Raw genomic sequence first — 20,398 nt, 5'->3', positions numbered from 1 at the left:
TGGGCAAATGGTGCAGGTGGGTCATTCACTTGGCTCTCTGGGCTGTTGGAATCTCACCTGTGCTTACATTCAGCCCTGCTGCTGGAGGGTGTGTGGTGGGACCCTCCTGCCACCACAGGGGTGTCACAGGGAGGGGACACTGAGGCACTGCAGAGTGAGAAATGGCAAGTGTGTCAGGTCCAGCCCAGGAGGGGACAGACAGTGCCCTCGGCCAGCTCCTGGTGCTGCCAGCCAGGGAGGGACAGGCTGAGCTGCATCTGCCCCCTGGCCCTGGCAGAGGTGGGACAGCAGCAGCAGCTGTAGTTTCATCCTGCTGAGCAGGGAACAGGCCTGGTGCTATCCTCCAGCTCCCAGGGCTGGGCAGCTTCAGAGAAGCCACAGGAGGTACAGCAGCATCCAGTGCTTTTCACAGCACACTTGACAGCATCAGAGGCTGGCTCTAGGGGCTGTATGACAAATTGCTCGTTAATACCCACATTAATTCATTTTCCCCCTCAGAGTTACTTTTGCTGTGCCTGCAGATCCATCCTCTGCTCGTTTCCTCAAGGTGATATGCTAAATCCTGCTCCCTGGACCATGGCACTCAGCTCTTGCTGGAATGTGACCAAGCTGCAGGTGTGGGCTGAGGGAATCACAGGGAATCTGCACTGCTGAGCACCACAGCACATCCTGGCCAGCTCCAGGGGGACAGGATTGGACCCCAGACTCAGATCCCACAAAGAGCTGAGTGAGCCAAGAGCTGCAGCTGCCATGGGGTGCTCTGAGCACCACATCTGTCCCAGGCTCTGTCTTAGTGACTGAAGAGAACCATAACCAAGAAAAACAGCAGGATTGTCCCCCTGCACCTGTTCCCCCAGGCAGTGCTCTCAGGTGCTGCTGCTGTGTCCCTGAGCTCCTGAAATACCTGTCACACTGCCACCCTGCCCCATAATGGTCACTCCATCCTAAGCCTTTACTCTGGTCACTCTTGGCAGTACAAGGGATGAGTTTAGAAAGTAATTACTCCTGCAGAAAGGGAGAGTTTTGAAGAAGAGCAGAAAGGGAGCAAGAATCCCCATTTTGGATGCCTGTGTGTGTAGCAGACCGCAGCTTTGTTTATGGGAAAAGACATTTTCACATGCCAGTAATTTTCATGCATACCAGGCCTTGTGTAATTTTTTTCTTTCCATTTACAATATTATGTATTTTATATGATAAACTTGAAGTGAGGCTTTCGTGCATGAATGATTACAGTTTCCATAATATTTTTTCATATGCAGAGACATTTTGTTTTGATCTCATGGGGCATGAGTCAACTCCTATTTCAAAGCCACTGGAGTCCTTCCAGTGACTTTCCCAGAGCCTGGCTGACTGGGAAGATGAAGCCTGATGCATTGTAGGTGCAAGTCAGCATGCCCTGTGGAGGCTCAGGGCAGCTTGGTAGAGCAGCTCAAACGAAAGAAGGCTCAATCAAGAAAGTGTGTCAATGGCATTCAGTGAGCTTGGTGCAAAAGCAGAGTCTCTGCCCCAGAAAAACACAGGCTGCAGCATCACAGGCCCATTGGAGAAGCTGGCAGCAGTGAGAGTTCAGCACTGCAGGATCCACAAAGGGCCCATCAGAAAAGGGTCAGGTCCCTTAACCTCGAGGAATGCAGGAGTCAGGGGCAGCTACAGAACTCATCTGAGTGGGACAAACTGGATTTCCTGTGCTTTTCTTGGACTGGTCAGGCTCTGCACCCTCACAAGTGCAGCAGCCCTGAGACCTGACCTGGCTGCTCGTGAGTGCTGCCTGCAGGGTGACACTGCAGGTGACACTGAGGTGACACTGTACGGTGACACTGCAGGGTGGCACTGTACAGTGATACTGAGGTGACACTGCAGGTGACACTGCATGGTGACACTGTAGGTGACACTGCACGGTGGCACTGCATGGTGACACTGTAGGTGACACTGCAGGGTCACAATGTATGGTGACACTGCAGGGTGGCACTGCATGGGGACACTGCTGGTGACACTGTAGGGTGACACTGCACAGCAGAGCTGAGGCCACGTGCTGCCACCATCCCTGAACATACCAGGAGTTTTCCATGAAGACCTTCAAGGTTCCTGGTGCCAGTGTGGGATCCCACACAAACTCAGGCACGTGCCCATCCCACACACAGGAATTTTATCCTCCTTTTCTATGGACTGCTGGAAGACTCATTTTGGTTTTGGTAGGAGCAAGTTTCGATGGGGAAATAACAGGTTCCCCAATTCAGCAAAATTCTGGCAATTTGTGTCAGCCCAGAAAGATGACCCTGGTCTGTGGGGTCAGCAAGGAAGAGAAACAGACCCTGGAAGACATAAAATGAGCAAGAAGCAGGTCAGGTGCCCAAAGCTACTGAGTAAGCATCCTCACTGTTGACAAGGCTTACATGTCCAGAGCTGTTGGTGGCACAGGGCTGGCCAGGGGGGTCTGTGCCATGCACAGAGAGCTCCTGCCAGCAGCCAGGGCACCGTGCAGAGGTGCAGCACTCACAGAGGGCTCTGTGCCATGCACACAGAGCTCCTGCCAGCAGCCAGGGCACCGTGCAGAGGTGCAGCACTCACAGAGGGGTCTGTGCCATGCACACAGAGCTCCTGCCAGCAGCCAGGGCACCGTGCAGAGGTGCTGAGCAGCACTGACCAAGTGCAGCACTCACCCAGGAGGCCCCAGCAGGTGGAAGCCTCTGCCTGGCTCTGCTGCCAGCCCTGGGGCTGGTGCCACGTCCTCCACCACTGGCCCTGCTGAGGAAACCCCACGTGGTTTGGAAATTAAGTGAAGTGTTTTGTGTTTATGAAACAGCTCCTAAGAGTTTGAAAAGGGGGCTGGTGGTGTTTGCACACAAGCTGGACAGACTCTAACACGGTGCATGCTCTGTTGTGTCAACTCCTGCACCTGCATAAGATATTTTAAAATATCCCTGTGAAATGAGGGAGCCAAACAACTGGGTCCAGGCAGCCCTGCCTGTGTTCCCACTAGAGCCACACCGAACATTTTTGCTCATGGAGCTGTGGGATGCTGTGGAAGATCTGCTTTCCAAAAAGCTTTTTCTCCTGTCTGAGGCTAAGGCTGGCCAAAAGCAGAGTGTGGAGCTGCAGGGGAGCAGGAGCTGGAGCAGCCTGGGTGCAGAGCTGATGGAGGTGGCAGCACTGCAGCCCAGGGCTGGCACAGGGAGAGCAGCAGCTCAGCCAACACCACCTTCATCCCTCTCAGGCAAGGAGGAGGCTTGGCCAAAGAAGAATGAAGCTGAAGCACATTTTCTTGTGCTTTCCCAAACTGCCAGAGTTACCAACATGCTTCTCATTGTGTGTTTTGGTTTCCTGTGCCAGAGGGTGCCTGGACCCCTTCTTAGCAACACAGGTTCTCTTTTTTGTACCACCTGCAGAAGGTCCAGCCTGGCCTGTGTTTGTTGCAGAGTGACAGCAGGATTCAGCCCACAGAAGGTTGTTGACCTGGGAAGAGAGAGCTTCTAGAATTGAAGGGCTGGGCAATTTCTTGGAAACTGCCTTATCAGCACAACTGCAACTGGAGCTTTAACAACCCTGCACGTCCCTGGTTCCTCCTCCTGCAGTTCACTGTCTATATGCTCTACACACATGTTTATTTTGTTAGCTTTCCATTTAAAATAGCCTTGGGCCCAGATTGCCACAAAAGCATGAAGCCAAGATCAATTGGTGTGCTGATACTGAAATCAGGGGTCAGGGAAGCCCTGAAACCAGCCAGCAGTGGGGAGCAGCTGTTTGTGCACAGAGGCTGTGAGGGCTGATTCCAAGAACCTCACGTGCCCTTCCTCCACTGCTGGAGAAGGGAATCACAGGGGGGGTCAGAGGTTGTTATCAGCAGGGCAAGAGGTGGTGAAACAGGAGCACAGAGGCATTGGCTCTGCATGGCAAGGACACTCACCAGGGTGCAGGCTGGTCTAAGAGCACTGAAACTGGGCTGAGAGGGGATGGATGGGTGCAGCACTCCAGGGGTTTAAAACAAAACCTGACACTACATCAAAGTCTGCTGGAGGATGAGCCTGCACCTAGAGCTTCAGGCACAGAAGTTTCACAGGGTCAGGACAGGCTGGGTCACTGTGAACACCCTACAGGGGGTCTGGAGTGCCTCAAACCTTCCTGGCCAGAGAAAATGTGGCAGCCCAGGCAGAGCTGCCACTCCTTGTGCTCCCCCAGCTCCTGCTAGGATTTGGGACAGTGCACATCTGGGCAGTGTCCATCCCACATTGCCTGGATTCTGGGGAAGGCATCTTCCTGGGGGAGCTGGAGAGAGCAGGAGCTTCCATCTGGGATTCAGCCCTCATCCCTGAGGGCCAGTCTGAGTGAGAGCCTCGGGAGCAGCCAGCCAAGCCCACCTGGCTGCCCTCAGCAGGACAGGCAGCCCTGCAGAGCCAGCACCTCCCTGGGAAACAAATGTCCACAGAGCCCAGGCACCCTTCACCCCCTGAGTCACTGCTGTGATAATCCTGTTTGCTCTGTCTTAGTGACTGAAGGGAACCATAACCAAGAGAAACAGCAGGATTATCCCCCAGCACCTGTTCCCACTGAAAGGATTATCATAGCTGGCTGCATCAGTGACATCCCCTGGGTATCACCACGAAAGCAGCCTGAGTGACTTGGCAGCCCACCAGAAGAAGACCTCTCTCCCCTTCTGCATGCCCCTTTCCTGGGTATTTTGAGCTCCTGGAAGCTCCTCACAGACAAAGGCCAGCCCATATAGATACAAGTGTCAGTGTTTTCATGTCTGCAGAGCCCAGACTTGCTCTCCAAATAGCTTCATCCCTTGTCTGTCTGTCAGGGAGGCAGTGTGAGAAGTATGGGCTGTAAACTGCAGGGCTGAGAAGACAGACAGCAGCTTTAAAACACTTTAAAAACAAGCTTTTTTTTCCTGCTCAACATTCCCTGTGTTTTTGTTGTTCCAGCACAGTACCTGACCCACTCACCTCACAACATGTGGGGCTCTGTTGTGCTGCCTTTACACCACCAACACAATGGTGGCTGATGCAAGAGCTATTTACTGCAGAATGAAAATGATTGATTGCAGAAAGAGGCATCTTCCTCAAAGCTGTTTACATGGGGAAGCAGGAAATCTGGACAGGGTCCAGAAAAATTTTGAAGGGACTCAGCTCGTGGGTGGATGCAACAGGAACGCAACCCTCCTGTAGATGGAGGGCTTGGGTCTCAAACTCACCTTCCAGACATGAAACCTGCCCCACTGTGCCCTCTGGGCTGTCCTGTGGGGTCACCTGGGATGCCAAGGTTTGCTCAGTCGCTGTGAAATTGCCAGTGGGCTTTGCAGCAGTGCCCTGAGGGCTGGTCCTGCCTCAGGGAGGTGCTGCAGCTGCCCCAAGGCCTCTGTTAAATGAGCTGGCACCTCTTTCCATTGGTCTTCTCAAGCAAAATCCTTCCATCTCTCAAGCACAGGACTTGGAGAACAAATTACCACAGACATCATTTTTTTTTCTATAATGGAATGTAACATTAAACTAAACACTGGAACATGGAGAAAAACAAAACAAAAAAACCCACGGAAATGATCCTTAGCTTCTAATGATTTTTGCAAAACACTGCTGAAATTAGGTTTTATAGAAAAAAAATGTATTTATCATATCTGTCAGCACTGGAAAACTATGGTTAAATTAAAACTTTATTTTAAACCCTGACTACAATCCAGCAGTGATATGAAATTTATAAATAGCTTATCATACACCACAGGATAAAAAGTAGATTTAGCCCCTTGTTATTGAGATGAATTCATTGTTTGATATGAGATGGGAATCAGCTTTACTCCTCTGACCATCAAAACAGAGAAAGAAATTAAAACCACAGAGAGGAGAGCACAACCAACCCACACATCAGAGTCTCCTGTGAAAAGGGCCATGTGAAAATGGTCCCTGGTGGAAAAAGCCACGCTGAGGCTGAAGCTTGCCTACATGTGGGCTGAGCCCAGGCAGCACCAAGCAGCAGCAGAGGTCTCTGATCCCCACCGTGGTGCACAGGATCTCAGCCCCTGACCTGCATAAAAGCTGTTCCCAAGCCCTGGCCCAGCCAGGTCCCAGCTAAAATCAGTGACACTATGCATGGGTGGCTCTTTCCAAAGCCTTCACCCTGTTGTTTTTGGCCATGGCTTTGACAGGATGGCTGCAGACAACTTCTTGTGCCAGCTCAGCTTCAAAGCAAGAAAAGTGCTGTGGCCCTGGTCCCAAGGCACTGCAGAGACTCTCCTGGCACAGGGCACAAACTGGGCACTGAGGCTGTTTGGCTTGGCCAGGGATTCCCACATGGCTGACGATGCTGGTGCCTCTCCTGTGTTCCTGCCATGCTCCTGGTGCTTCCCAGTGGCTCAGGTTCCATGCTCAGCTACAAGAGCAGAGCTTGCCTGGACTTTTAAGGTGCTCCTTGAGATCTCTAAGCAGCTCCACGTCAGTGGTGCCTCTGCCAGAGGGGACCAGCAGCTTCCAGGTGGGAGAGGATCAGAAGTATTCCCCTTGGATACTTCAGTCTTGGAACCTCAGATAGAGGAGACAGCTTTCCTTTATCCAAGCTCCATTAATATCCCATTAAAAAAAGGCAAATGTTCCTCATTCTTGGGGCCAGGCAGAGTCAGTGTGCTCTGCTCTGGCCATAACCCAGACTCTGTGTGTGTGAGGGGCATGCAGACCATGGGCTGTGGCACAGCAGCACCAATGCAGCCCAGCACAGCTGCTCCTGCATGCAGTGCAGAGCCCATCACTGGAGTGGCAGGGGGTCTGTGACCACAGGGTGCCTTGGAGAATGCTGTGGAGCAGCACAGAGAGGGAAAATGGGAAGCTGGTGGCGGGAGGCTCCAAGCAGCAGCAGCCAGGAGCCAAATTGTGACGTGGGGAGATAAGGCTCTTGATGGATAGACCTCAGAAGGTTTGAAGGTTTTTGTTCTGCTTGGATAAGCACTCAAATATTCACACAGATAAGCTTCAGAAATGCATCTGCTCTGAAAACCTTTGTGTCTTAAAAAGCAGGGCTGGAAATAGAACAAGAGAATTCCTCTGTGGCTTTTGTGGCTCCTGGGCTTCCCTTCCCCAGCACCAGGATGACCAGAATTACCCACACAAGCAAACCAAGAGTCAGCACAGCTCCCAGAGCCAGACCTTCCCTGAACCTCAGGCATTCAGCTGTGCCTGAGCACCAGCCCAGCTGAGGGCTGAAGGCAGCACTGAGGATGGCCACAATGAACCTGCACTCCCAATATCAGTGCTTGAGTGGAGTGTTTTGGAGGGTGCATCACTTCCTTGGAAACAAACTGGAGTCCTGTACTTTACTCCACGAGTTTCCTTGTACCATAAGTTGTTTAAACTGTTTGTCATTATGCATTTCCCACTCAGACAAAAACAGACCACAAAGCCTGAGGCACCAAGGCTGGTAGGAAAACGGAAATCCTGCTCCAAGTGGGCAGAGAGCAGCTCCCTGGCTCTGGGCAGCGCTGGCAGACCCAGCAAAGGTTTGGGGCAGGAAGCAGCAATTTCTGGCTCTGTGGAAACCTTTCAGGCTCACCTTTGAAATATGACTCCAAATCAGTTCTGCAGAATTTCTGTCTGAGCATCCCCCAGTTTGGCATGCTGAAGGAGGAACCAGGTCCAAAGCCTGAGGTCAGAGCAGCAGAGGGCTTCCAGCAAGCCAGAGAGTCCCTCTGGGGTCCCATGGAGGGTCAGCTCATCTCTCCCCCTGTGCCTCTCCCTGGGCTTTTCAATTTGCTATTCATTACTTTGCCCTAATGAGTCTCCCCATCCACCCCCTAGCTTTAACCTCTTCCCTGCCAGGCTGTGTCTGGAGTTTACAGGAGAAAGTTGTTTATGTTAAATTGCTTTGTAATCGTTTCCTCCTCCGCCACCTCCCTTCCTTCCCCAATAAAAGCCCTACGGCATGTTTGGCAAATCCTCTAAACAAAGAGGAGGGTTTGGAGACCCAACAAATATTTGGTGAACCCAGTGGGGAAATAATGTCTTTTTTGAAGGACGTTACAGCCTGAATTCATAATAGTAGGAAATCAGCGTCCACCCTAGGTAAGGAATTGTCTACTTGCAGCTACCAAGCATAAAATACAGATGCCCCTGAAGCCAAAAGTCATCACTGGGTGCAGGGGTTAACCCTGTGTTTTCCTCCCCAGTCAAGATGGTGCTGATGGCAGCAAATCCATGTGTTTGCCGATCTCCAAATACTCGAAGTTGTGACAAGTGGGCAGGGAAAGGAGAACATAAAAAGGCAAGAGTGTTTTGAACTCACCTAGGCTGATGAACAGAAGCATAAGGCAATGAAAATCCATTAGCCTGACTGCTCCCTGCAGAGGAAGACCAGGCACACAAAATCCAATTCATTATTCTCTTTCTTATTTAACGCTAAGTAAGTCATTGAACTTTACTACTTGATCTATCCATTTTCTTTAGTAGTAGGGCTGCAGGAAATCTTTCTCTTCTCAAAGGGGGTTTCAAGTTTCTCACTGATACCACGTAAAAAATACTTGGGAGTGTATGAGTAAAAAATAACTGCATTTCAAAGAGAGCTTGAGCCATGCAGATAATGATAATTTTTCTTCTCTGAAGCACAGAACAGAAGAGTGGAGGCCCCTGGGAGCTGGGAGCACCATTGTTCTTCTTCCAGGCCATTATCTGGAGACAGGCTCTGAGATAGACTCTGATGAGGCCATGGGAAGGATTATCTGCTTGGAGTGCTAATGGCATGCATTTGACAACATCAGCCTTTTAATTTATGAGGTGCCTTGTAACCTACAGGCAAAAAATTCATACCATGCAATAGCCCAAACACATCCGGTGCAATTAAAAATTGTCTGATCAAAGCCCAGCCTGCTCTACAGCCCCACTTCCCTAACTGCAGCTATGGAGAAAAGTCCCACCTTCCTAAAGGCACCTTTCTGGATTTTGTACTGGAATGGCAGCGTTATATAACGAGAAATATATTAATGGAAACTATCCAGCACTGAAATCATTCCAGCCTTTTTATCACCACATTCCTTGCTCCCACATAAGTGAAGTGTGCAGGAATAAAAGCTGCTAAACATCATTCACCAGCAGACACACATTATGGGGTTTGCTCACAAGCCCCTAACAGCTCAGTGGTGCCCATGAGTGTTGGGATTCATACAGATACTCAGGGCAAACAGAGCTGTTCTTCCTGGGAAATTATTTTTCCACTGTCCCTGGCTTGTGGCCATGTCACCCTCTTGCATTTGAGGACAGTTTAGTGCTGTGACCCACATGAGTTACTCTTGTAGCTGCCCTGGTCCCAGTCTCTGTCAAAAGTTTGTCCCATGCTCCATGCTCTGGTCTTGGAAATAATCAGACAAATAATTTTTTTTCTATTGCATTATTTGTAAAAAAAAAAAAAAAAAAAAAATTGATTTTTTCCATACAGTGAGAAGCTTAATGGCTTAGTCAGTATTCCTCTGAATAGAATATTCAGAGCAGCTTCTGAAACAGAGGGAAGGTTTGGGCAGCAAGCCCTCCTTTTTCAGCACCAATCAAGCAAAACAATGGGCCAGAGAGGTCTGATCTGTCTCAGCTTCTGCAGCATCACCACTGGACATGAGATTGGTGATCACAGTGATGGATCCAAATCAAGGTTGCTACCAAACCAGATGATCCCTAACCCATCACTCTGCATCTTCCTGTGCCAGTTGTTACCCCTGTTGGTGCAACATGCTGGGTGAGCTGAAACAAGCCTTGTCTGCAGGGGCTGGTTTCCAGCCAAGGAGCCACTGCCCCTGCAGCAGCACAGGGAGCAGAGCCAGGCTGGGAAGCAGGACATGGACTGGGAATTGAGGGCTGGGGAGGAGAGGGGGCAAGCACTAGCCCTGGCTTGGACAGGCTGATGTTAAAAACCACAGACAGGCATCTACCCTGTTGCCAGACAGCTGGAACTGGCTGGCAGTGAAACAGGAACAAAACCTCTCCCATGGATGCTCTTAAGGTGGTTCAGAGCACTGCTACAGCACCTGTTGTGACTGGCAATTACTGCAGCACCTGCCTTGTGCTGCACGTGAGAGAAAAGCTCCAAAAATCCCAAGTATTGGACACAGGCTGTTTTGAGATGCTCCTGTGTCAGATCCAGCCTGGGTGCACTGGAGGTGTAGCTGTCCCAGTCTGGGGACAGGAATCCTCTGGGGTAGCAGCGATGCTTGGGCAGGGCTGTGTGTGAGCAGCAGGTCCCACGTCGCCCTCCTGCCTCCTCCAGGGAGGATGGAGGATTGAGGATGGAGGATGGAGGATGGAGGATGGAGGATTGAGGATGGAGGATGGAGGATGGAGGATTGAGGATGGAGGATGGAGGATGGAGAATGGAGGATGGATGATGGAGGATTGAGGATCCCTGCCTGCCAGGGAGCGCTGCCTGCCAGCCAGCACAGCCCACACTGCCTCCTTAGTCAGCTAATTGAGATCTTATTTGATGGCTCCCAAGTGAGTATTTAGGGGAAGAGCAGACAAACACAGCAGCCCTGGCTGAAGGAGGGCTCAGAACAATGGGAGCTCTGTGGGACATCTCCCAGCTCACCTGCTGCAGTCCAAGAGGAAGCTCTCCTCCCTCGCTGCACAATGAGAGGTGGCAGTGCAGGCTGACACTCACCTTTGTGTCTCAGGACACCTCTGGATCCCTGTTGGAAGCCAGGACATCCCTCTGGCTGTCCTGGATGGCTCGAGCCCCTGCCAGGGGGCTCAGAGACCTTGGCACCAGGCCCAAGACACCTGTGACTTTGATTTTGACCCATGGAGCAAATTACCACCTTTATATGAAGAATTACGAGTCAAGAGAGTTTAGGTAGAATAACAGTTAGTTTGTCACAGGGTGAAAAATAGATTTTTGAGGTTTTTAGAATGGGAGCTTGGGGTCCCAGGATGGAGGAATTTGGGTGTACCCTGTCCTTCTTCTTTCTTCTTCCTAAGCTCCATGTTCTGGGTGATGCTGGCACTTTTGGATTGGTTAAAGGTAGAAACTCACTGTCTAACTTAGGTGATAGATATTGGGAAGTTTTGGTAAATAATGTACACGTAGTTTTGAGTATAAAAAGATAACACAACCTCTGAGGGCAGTCAGTGTGCCTCAACCTGACCTGCCAGGCAGACCTGCGGTGGGTCAGAGAAAGAATGTTATAGGTAAGAAATAATAAACAACCTTGAGAACGAGAACAGAAGAATCCTGACTCCTTCTTCAACTGCTGGGCTGGGAAAAGAGGCTTGTACATATCTGAGAGTCACTCTGAGCAGCAGAGATTCTGAGAGGTGCCTTCTGACACCCAGGCAGGTGAGAGGGGCACACACTGTACACCCGAGGTGATGGGGGCACAGAGGGTGTCTCTGGGGAGGCTGTGGTGGATGGCATTTGTCCATCACCAGGGTGTCTGTAACCCTTGCTGGACCAGTCAGTGTGGGGCTCTCCATCTGCACAGGGAAACTTTAACCCTGAGCACTGTTCTCCCTTCCCCACTAGGAATTGCTTTTCTCGATCCCTTCTTAACAAGAGGTACCTACATTTTGGCAGCAAAGCACTGTTATTCAAATTTTACCACCTGGAAAAACCTTTTGTGATGAGCTGTTGTGCTGCACCTCCAATTGTTCCTTACAGTGGCAGGGTCCCTCTCTGAAGGAGGGCAGCTTGCAGGTTTTAAGGGGGCTGCAGCACTCACCTGGCCCTGCAAAATGGCTTGTTGGGAGCTGAAATACTTATACACTGAACAGCTGCTGAGATTTTGAGCTCTTTAGTGTCTCTGTTTGCACATCTTTGGTGTAAACACTTAGATCTGCTTTTCAAAGTGTTGTGCCAATAAGCTTAAGAGCAATTATCAAAATAATTTTAGTAGGAAGAAGCCAAATATCATGGCTTTGAGAGAGACACTGGGCCAGGCTTGCAAAGGTACATCACTGCCTAGAGACACACAACAGTTGCTAATGGCTAAGGCACTGAACTAGTAAAAAATCCTCATTTAATCTCATTAAGGACAACAGGATTTGGTGCATTACACAGGATCAGATGGGAAGGGTACACCATTACATCTGAGATGCTCTGCTAATCATGCCAATAGCAAAAGTCTGCAAATGGTAAGCTTCTGTTTTCTTCTTTAGGTTGTGAACCGGGAGGTCAGGACTCATTTCCTATTTGTCTGGGAATTTTGCACTCTGGTGCAGCCAACATTAATAACTCTGAGCATCAATCCTGAAAGGAATAAGTAAAACCAAACCTAGACACTGCCCAGCACCTGGTACAGTTCATATCTGGATTCAAACAGCTGCCAGGGCACAGACAAAAAAAAACCAAACTTGTGCTGCTGGGTGCTTAGGCCAAGCAGGCAAACATTACCATGAAAATCCTGGAAGCTGAGTGGGGCAGGGAAGAAAAAAAGTGAGCCTGTGAAGCAAATGTGAGTACCAAGCTGCTGGTGTTGGTGAACCAGGAAGCTGATCACCAGTTTACATAACAAACCCAAACTCTGCTCCATTTCCAGCAGAGCAGGCCCAATTCTGTGGCTGGTTGGGAGGACAGAGGACGAGTGGGGCAGGAGCATGGCTGGCAGCCAGTGCCAGCACGCCTGGGGCAGCACGGGCACACCCTGCACCCCACAGCACCTGCCCACAGCACTGCCACCCCCGAGGCCAGGGGGCACCTCCTGCTTGGCACCACAGAACAGGAGGGAGGCTCCAGGCTGGGGGACGGCTCCAGGTCCAACGAAGCTCGGCTGGAGCCACTTGGAGGGGAGGAGGGGGTGCTGAGGGGGTCCCATGTGTCCGTGGCTGGCCAGGGAGCTGCGTGGCTTCGCGTCAGCTGAAAGCTGCTCAGGTGAGCTTTACTCTGCTGCTGTTATCCACAAAGAATAGGAAAAACTTCTAGGAATGTTTTGGGCATATTTCAGCTGCCAGTCCTTTGGTGCATGGTCCTATATGGAATGTCTGACCTCAAACACTTCTTAACCTGTGTTTCCACAGTGTCTCTGCCTGGTGCATCCCTCTCTAAACCAATTACACTTTATCAGTGAAAGGCAACACCCACAGCATGGCCAAAGATACCCCAGTTTTCCTTTTTGCATTGCCAATACTGTGTTTGCTCACCATCATCACCTTTTTTTATCCTTTTCCCATCTTGGTCACTTTTCCCAGCAGAGTTTGGCAGGCTGAAGTTACTGAATTGCAGGGATAAATCACCTGCTGTTACCATGGGCAGCTGCTCCTGGTGGATGGGCAGGCACACAAACATCTCAGAGAAAAAGCAGATCGATTTCTTCTGCCACATGATTGCCCAAAAATATTGTTGATCTTACATTATGTGTAATTGTTTGTATGAAGAGAAAGAATCCTTACTTCCTCCTGGGCCGTTTGGGAATTTGGCAGGGTCTGAAAGCGAGTCAGTGGTGCATAGGGTAATGCTCCATGGGGAGAGTGTGCTTAGTGCTATTGCAGGAGATCACATTAGTGCTCTTGACACAACCAAACAGAAAGTCCCAGCTGAACAATGAGTTTTTAGGAGGAAAAGTGAAACGTTAGCAAGGCGTGTACATCACCGCGAATTTGCTTCATCTTGCTCGTTGATGTGGTGGTAACAGAACTATTTTTAGTTATAATCCTTCAAACAGAACATGACTTCTCCCTTCTGATTAGTACAAAGCTGGCTGCTAGTCAAAGGATAATTATTTCCCAACACATCACCTAACACACACCAGCAAACAAAACACTCGTTATTTGAACTATCCAGCACTAACTGTTGTTTAGCAGTTAACATTTTCTCGACAGCTTTAAATAGGACTAATTGCTCCAGCTTCATTAGCAGAGGTCATTTGCTGTTGGTGACAATACTTTTCTGGAGATAGTGTCTCGTATGAGATTAGATTATCAGGTCAAATTCTGCTCCCAGTGGCAATGATGCCTGACCGCATTTGGCCTCACGAAAGTCGGCTCTTTTCAGTTCATAGCTGCCCAATTTCCAGGCCTGCAGCTGATATATTACATAAAGGAAGTAAGTGCACTCCACCAGACGGGAAATTACAATAAATTAGGAAAGTGTGCAGCACAAGGAAGGTTTGCAAAATAGCCACTTCAAGGTTGTTAATAAAATCTCAGCCTCAGATAGTGTTTAGGGAAAAAAAAAGCTGATAAAGAAGTTGTCCTTATAGTCGACGACACATGGATATCCAAGAGGGAAAGCAGCATCTGCATAAGAGCCAGTGCATGCAGCAGTTCAAACACCCAGCTGATGCTGTCAAATGCATAGTTCAGATCATAATCCACCTCTTTTTGCACATAGTTCCACGCTGCTTGGAGCTACAGACAGTGGATGCTGAGGGCTGCAGTCTCAGAGTGCAGCGGATTTGCAGGAGGGCTTCTGTGCAGCTCTCACTGGTGGGGAGTCCTTCTGCAGAGCCTGTTGCGTGTCTGAAACAGCCTCAACTTCCCTGAGCACACACAAAACTGAATGCAGTCCTTCAAGCTGATCTATTCCCACTCAACCACGTGGAGAGAGGCTGCCTTCTTTTCAGGAGTGCTGAGCAAACACTGCATGGAGCGTGGCCGGCGCCTTGGAGAATCAGGCGCCTTCCCTGTGGAAGTCTCCAGGCATCCTCGCCAAACAATTCTGGTCCTGGCAGCTGCAGGACATTTTCTGTGAGCGGATTTCTGGTTTACCTGTGTCTCCCTTCCCTGCAGGCCTGCAGCTCTTTGCTGCTGCTCTCCTGCCCACGTACGTGTGCAGCCGCATGCCCACCACCTTTTCTTTCTGACTTACAGCTCCAACTGCTAATCCATGTCTGGTTTTCGTCAGAAAAAACTATTCATCCTGAGTGTTTGACTCGCTGCCTCGGGAGTATTTCAGCTGCCCCACGATGCTTCTCAGAGTATCCTTCTTCCCTGCAGAGAACAGCCTGTTCTGCGTGTGATCCACGGCAGAGTGCTCGCCAGCAGCCTCCCCTGCCTCGCACACGTGTGTGCCATATGTCCTGCTCTGTCCTCACTGTTACTGTACCGCTGCCTTTTCCACGCCGTGCAGGATGGACTGGCGTGCCCTGTGCAGGCTGCCAGTGGGATTACTTCAGCTGTCTATGAAGGCACTCAACGTGTCAGCCTCCAGACTCTTCCAGCAGGTCCTCAACTGGCAAAAATTCAACAGCGGGCAAATCCTGACTGCTTTGCTGACACAGCTGGCCCTTCTGAGGTCAGTGGGCCAAACTCATCCTACCTCGGTGCCATTACACTTGTCCAGGAGATGCATCACCCAGTACAGTTCTTCAGCAGGGCAAGCAGAGCAAGTTCTGGCCATAAATTTCTCACCACCTAAGCTGGACCCTGTTGAAGCAAAAATGTCACTACTTTTTAAAGTCTAAGGGCAGGAGTGTTTGGATAGTTAAAACTGAGTGTGTGAACTGATTTATGAGATGAAGAGCCAAGTCCATCAGGCTGTCCTGCTCCATGCAGTAGGCCCTGTGCTTCTCCAGGATCTAGCACCCTGCTGAGGATGAGGGCTTGACAGTCACTTCAGTTCTCAGCCAGGTGCTGGGATCCTGTCCTGCTCTACCCAGCAGGCAAGGACCTGGCCCTGCCCTGGCTCTGTGATCCACAACATCCCCAAGGAGAGCAGCGCTGTCTCCCCATCCCATCCCATCCCATCCCATCCCATCCCATCCCATCCCATCCCATCCCATCCCAGATATGCACAGCCAACATCTCGCTGCAGTTGCTGGCATCAGACATCACCATCCAGGGCACCCTTCTGGTCCTGTTGTGTTTGCTATAATCAAAGATAAAACCAGATTTTTTTTTTAATTATTTGATGGCAGAGCCCACTTCACTTAGCTCCTGATCTGATGTCACCCCAGCATTTTAAGGAGCCCATTTCACTGTTATCAAGGAAGACACCATTAACTGCAGCTCACATCAAACTCCAGTGACATCAATGGAAAAGTATTATTTACTTCTCCAGTCCCTTTATTTTGTATTTGCATAAAAAGAGTAACTTTTTTTTTCCCCCTGAAAATACAACATCAGAAATTGCAAAGGACAAATTCCTTAACTTTAAAAACAAAGAAAAATGAACAACTGGTTTCCAAAACAAACCGTGAGCCACCACCCTTAAGAACTCGCTCTGGGAAGAGCTGTTCCTGGGAGCTGATATTTAATTAAACTATACTCCTGAGTTTAATAAAGCCAAAAAATACTTCACTTTTATTCTACACTGTCTTTTTGTTTGTCTGTCTGCCATTTATTCATTTCAGTAATGAAAAACTTTATGAAACCACAGGATAGAGCACACCTTCATAAAGCAATAAAGGAAGACAACCTTTCGGAGCAGGGGCACAAAGCTGCAGCACTTCTGCTCACTGTAACTCCTTACTGAGATCAATGAAAAATACAACATTCAGTTATCAGACCTGCTCTCAGCATGAGGTGGACCCACTTGTGGGGTGGCATGTAATGCTTACAGAGATTTCTTTCTACTCAAGACCATTTCAAGCTTTCAAATTAAGCGTCCTCTGTAATCTTAAATATTCTGGTCTCCTGACTCCCAGCCAGGTACTCCAACGACAACAACAACATAATTAAAAAAAAAAAAAAAGAAAAAAGAAAAAAAAGGAGAAGAATATATTCCAGAAAGAAATAGTTCAAGAAAATGAGTATTCATTATCAGTGTGGAAACACCTTGTCATTAGCCATTAATTTTTTCCCATTAATAAGGGAAGTCAGTGGACCTCACTGCAACAGGAACACAACCATACTGGGTTTCAAACAGGTTTTTTACAACACTGTGTCAGGAAAAGCCATTAGATCAAGTTGTATTGGTAATCTGAGCCATCTTTAGAGAAAAACAAATGCTGTTCTTCCCATTATAGGTTGGTATTGTTTCAAAACCTATAGAGACACACTTGCTTGTGCTGCAATGGTATTTATTGCACATAGACCAATTACTTACACAGTAGTAAATTGCACCAAAGTATAAATATGTTATAAAACACACACAGAGAGAAAAATGGAAATGACACACGAGAGCTAAAATAACAGCAGATTCACGTGGGCATTTGGAATTAAAAATAAAAATAATAAAGTCTCTTAAGATATTTTAATTTATAATATGGATATATTTACAGTACCTTCAAAAATAATATTAAAAAAGTCACTCTCTCAATAAAACTATAACAGATCAGACAAAACCAGAAATCAGGTTCAGGGTCGGTGTTACGCAAACCTCCGTTTCCTTTTCAATCTGCATGTGTGTATGTGTGTGCAAGTAATATCTTCAAATAACTTTACAACTCTAACACTGTGCAAAAAAACGACTTTGTCGCCATTTTTTTTAAAAAATGTGCAGTAAATTTTTGTTGCCAGGATTCTCCCCCCTCCCCCCGTTCATCTGTAATTACAATGAACAAGCTGCAGAAGGTTCCTCACCCCCCCCCTCCCCGGCCCTTGTCCTAAAACCCTATTAGTGGTATGTAAATATGCTGTTTAATATAAACATGGTCCGTTCATTCCCCTGTACAATATGCACAGTTTGAGGTAGAAGTTTCTCAGCCTGACTGCTATTGTCTGGCCGAAGGAGATAAGCACAGTAACTCACTGCTGGCTGATGCACAGGGAATAAGCACAAGAGTGTGGGTTGGGTTGTTTTACCCCCTTCCAAAATATACCAGTGCTCCTCACTGCTCGTTATTTTCTCTCTCGCTACTCTGCAGGCGAGCAGAGCACGGCTGCTCCGAGATTAAAACTCATCTTGCCGGCAGGTCTGTGTCTCGCCGCCCGCGCTCTGTGCCCGGAGCACCTGCAGCACCGACCCCGCGCCTCCCCAAAAAACCCCGGTGCCCTGGGAGAGGGGATGAGCCCGGGGCCGGGCGGGGGTGGCCGGAGCCCAGCTGAGACCGAACTCGGCCGCCAAGGGCCAGCACCACCCGCCAGCTCGGCCACCGGCACGGTCCTGGGACAGCCACCCGGGCGCTGCCGCCACCGTGCCCGCGACAGCGCGTCTCCCAAAGACAGGCGGCTGCCTCTGGCATGGGCTGCTGGCTTCCTTTGCTCTCCGCTCAGTGGGTTTCCTGTTTTCTGTAGTTTCGGATGAGGTATGTCGTACACCAGTTCACCTGCTTTTATTCCTAAGTAAACACCCGCACTCCCCGTGCCACGGCAGGGATCGTCGCTCGGCAATAGCGTTACCATCGGGCAGCTGCCGGGGCTTTCTCCGCTCCTGAGTGTCTCCCTGCCTGCCTTTCCCCCCTGTCCCGGCTCCGGCGCGGCCCCCACGCCCCCCCTATACCTTGGACTCCGAGTCGGAGGCTTTGCTATGTCTCTCCTCCAGGCTGGACTCGCTGCCGCCCCGAGTGCCCCCGTTGCAGTCGGACCAGGTCCCGGCCAGGCTGCGCTCCGGGGAGCCCACGGTGCTGATGAAGCCCCCGGGCAGCCGGGCCAGCTCCCCGCCGCCGCCGTGCAGCCACCGGTCGGCTTTCCGGCGGCAGCACAGCAGCCTCTTGAAGGCCTTACGAAAGTCGGGGCTGCGGCAGTAGATGATGGGGTTGAACGCGGAGTTGGCGTAGCCCAGCCAGTTGAAGAAAACGAAGAGCCAGTCCGGCACCAGGTCCCTGTTGAAGACGTTGACGATGTTCACCAGGAAGAAGGGCAGCCAGCAGAGGGTGAACACCCCCATGATGATGCCCAAAGTCTTGAGGGCTTTCTGCTCCTTCATGGCCATGATGCGGGAGGTCTTTCTCTTGCTGGCCCGGCCGTTGCCGAGGATGGGCTGGTGGTGAGGGTGAGCGGGCAGGGGCGTCTGCGGCTGCTCCTGGCTGCCGTAGAACCGGCCCTCGCACCTATCGATCTTCCTCATCTGCTCCTTGGCCTCTCTGTACACCCGCAGGTACACAAAGATCATGATGAGAAGGGGGATGTAGAAAGAAATGATGGACGAGGCGATGGCGTAAGCCCTGTTGGTGACGAAGTCGCAGCAGCCCGGATCCTGGTAGCACTCCAGCGCCTGGGGGTCGTCATCCCGCCACCAGTGCATCATGATGGGCAAGAAGGAGACCAGGGCAGAGATGGCCCAGACGGTGCAGATGATGCCCTTGGCCCGACCCTTGGTCATGAGGCTCTGGTAGCGGAAAGGCGAGGTGATGGCCAGGTAGCGGTCGATGGCGATGACGCACAGGGTCTCGATGCTGGCCGTCACGCAGAGCACGTCCAGCGAGGTCCAGCACTCGCAGAGGAACGACCCCCAGAGCCAGGTGCCCCGCACCACCAGCGTGGCCCCGAAGGGCACCACCAGCAGCCCCATCACCAGGTCGGCGCAGGCCAGCGAGGTGATAAACAGGTTGGTGAGGGTCTGCAGCCGCTGCGTCCTCCCGATGGCCGCGATCACCAGCACGTTCCCGGCCACGATGAGCAGCACCACCAGGGCCATCAGCAGGCTCATGCCCACAGCCCACTGCTGCGACAGCTCGGCGGCGGGCAGCTGCCGGCTCCCGGGCGGCACGGCCGTCACCCCGGCCACGGAGCGGTTCTGGGGGCCGCAGTCCGGAGGCAGCCACCCATCGCCCATGGCTGTGCGGGGCGCTCCGGCCGCCGCTCCGCACCGCGCCGCGGGCAGGAAGGCGGCGCCGCCGCCGCTGCCACCGCCCGGGGGCTGCCGCATGGCCCCGCGCCGCGCCGCCGGACGGGCCCGCCCCGACACCGCCCCGACACCGCCCTGGCACCGCCCCGGTACCGCCCCGGTACCGCCCCGGCACCGCCCCGGTACCGCCCCAGCACCGCCTCGGTACCGCCCCTGCACCGCCCGCCGCCAATCGGCACCGAGCGACCGGCACTGAAGCGCCCCGCCCGCGCACCGGCGGTACCGCTGCCCGTGCTCCTGCCCCTGTCCCTGCCCCTGTCCCTGCCCCTATCCCTGCCGCTATCCCTGCCCCTATCCCTGCCGCTATTCCTGCCCCTATCCCTGCCCCTATTCCTGCCGCTATTCCTGCCCCTATCTCTTCCCCTATTCCTGCCACTATTCCTGCCCTGTTCCTGCCGCTATCCCTGCCGGTACCCCGCCCGGATCCCCGTGTTTGCTCTGCGTGCCCCGCGGCTGCCGGGCACAGAGCCCCTTCCCGCACGGCAGTGTGGATGTCCTGGGCAAGGGGTGTCTGTGCCCGGCAGCCGCAGGGCAGGCAGGGGATACGGGCAGGGTAGGCTCCTATCGGCTTCTGGAGCAGAAGTTACTTCTTTTTGTCCCTGGAAAAAGCAAAATGCCAGCACTGTTAGCATCACTCTCCACTGGAAAGTAATTGCCATGCCGTCCCATTGGATGTCCCCATCGGGGACAAGCGTCGCGCTCCCAAGCCCCCTGTCCCCAGTGCCTCCTCTCCCAGGCTGGGCAGCCCCTGAGCCCCCATGTAAAACCCACTTACAGGGGTGAT

At 51.4% G+C, this 20,398-nt stretch overlaps 1 protein-coding gene across 1 annotated transcript; it reads right to left on the bottom strand.

Annotated features, from left to right (window-relative positions):
- Positions 1-11,951: 11,951 nt before the first annotated feature.
- Positions 11,952-19,665, bottom strand: ADRB1 (adrenoceptor beta 1). The gene is made up of 2 exons (XM_071446091.1): positions 18,268-19,665; positions 11,952-15,311 (listed from the first exon to the last, which is right to left on the bottom strand). Exons 1-2 carry the CDS (start codon positions 19,633-19,635, stop codon positions 15,300-15,302), a joined length of 1,380 nt encoding a protein of 459 aa, XP_071302192.1. The 5' UTR covers positions 19,636-19,665; the 3' UTR covers positions 11,952-15,299.
- Positions 19,666-20,398: the final 733 nt, after the last annotated feature.

The sequence above is a fragment of the Agelaius tricolor genome, unplaced genomic scaffold (genome assembly GCF_023055355.1).
Source record: "Agelaius tricolor isolate 1412-34295 unplaced genomic scaffold, bAgeTri1.0.p SCAF_22, whole genome shotgun sequence".
In the NCBI taxonomy this organism is placed as follows: domain Eukaryota; kingdom Metazoa; phylum Chordata; class Aves; order Passeriformes; family Icteridae; genus Agelaius; species Agelaius tricolor.
Note: the sequence above shows the minus strand (reverse complement) of the source record. Positions and strands in the feature narration are given on the sequence as shown.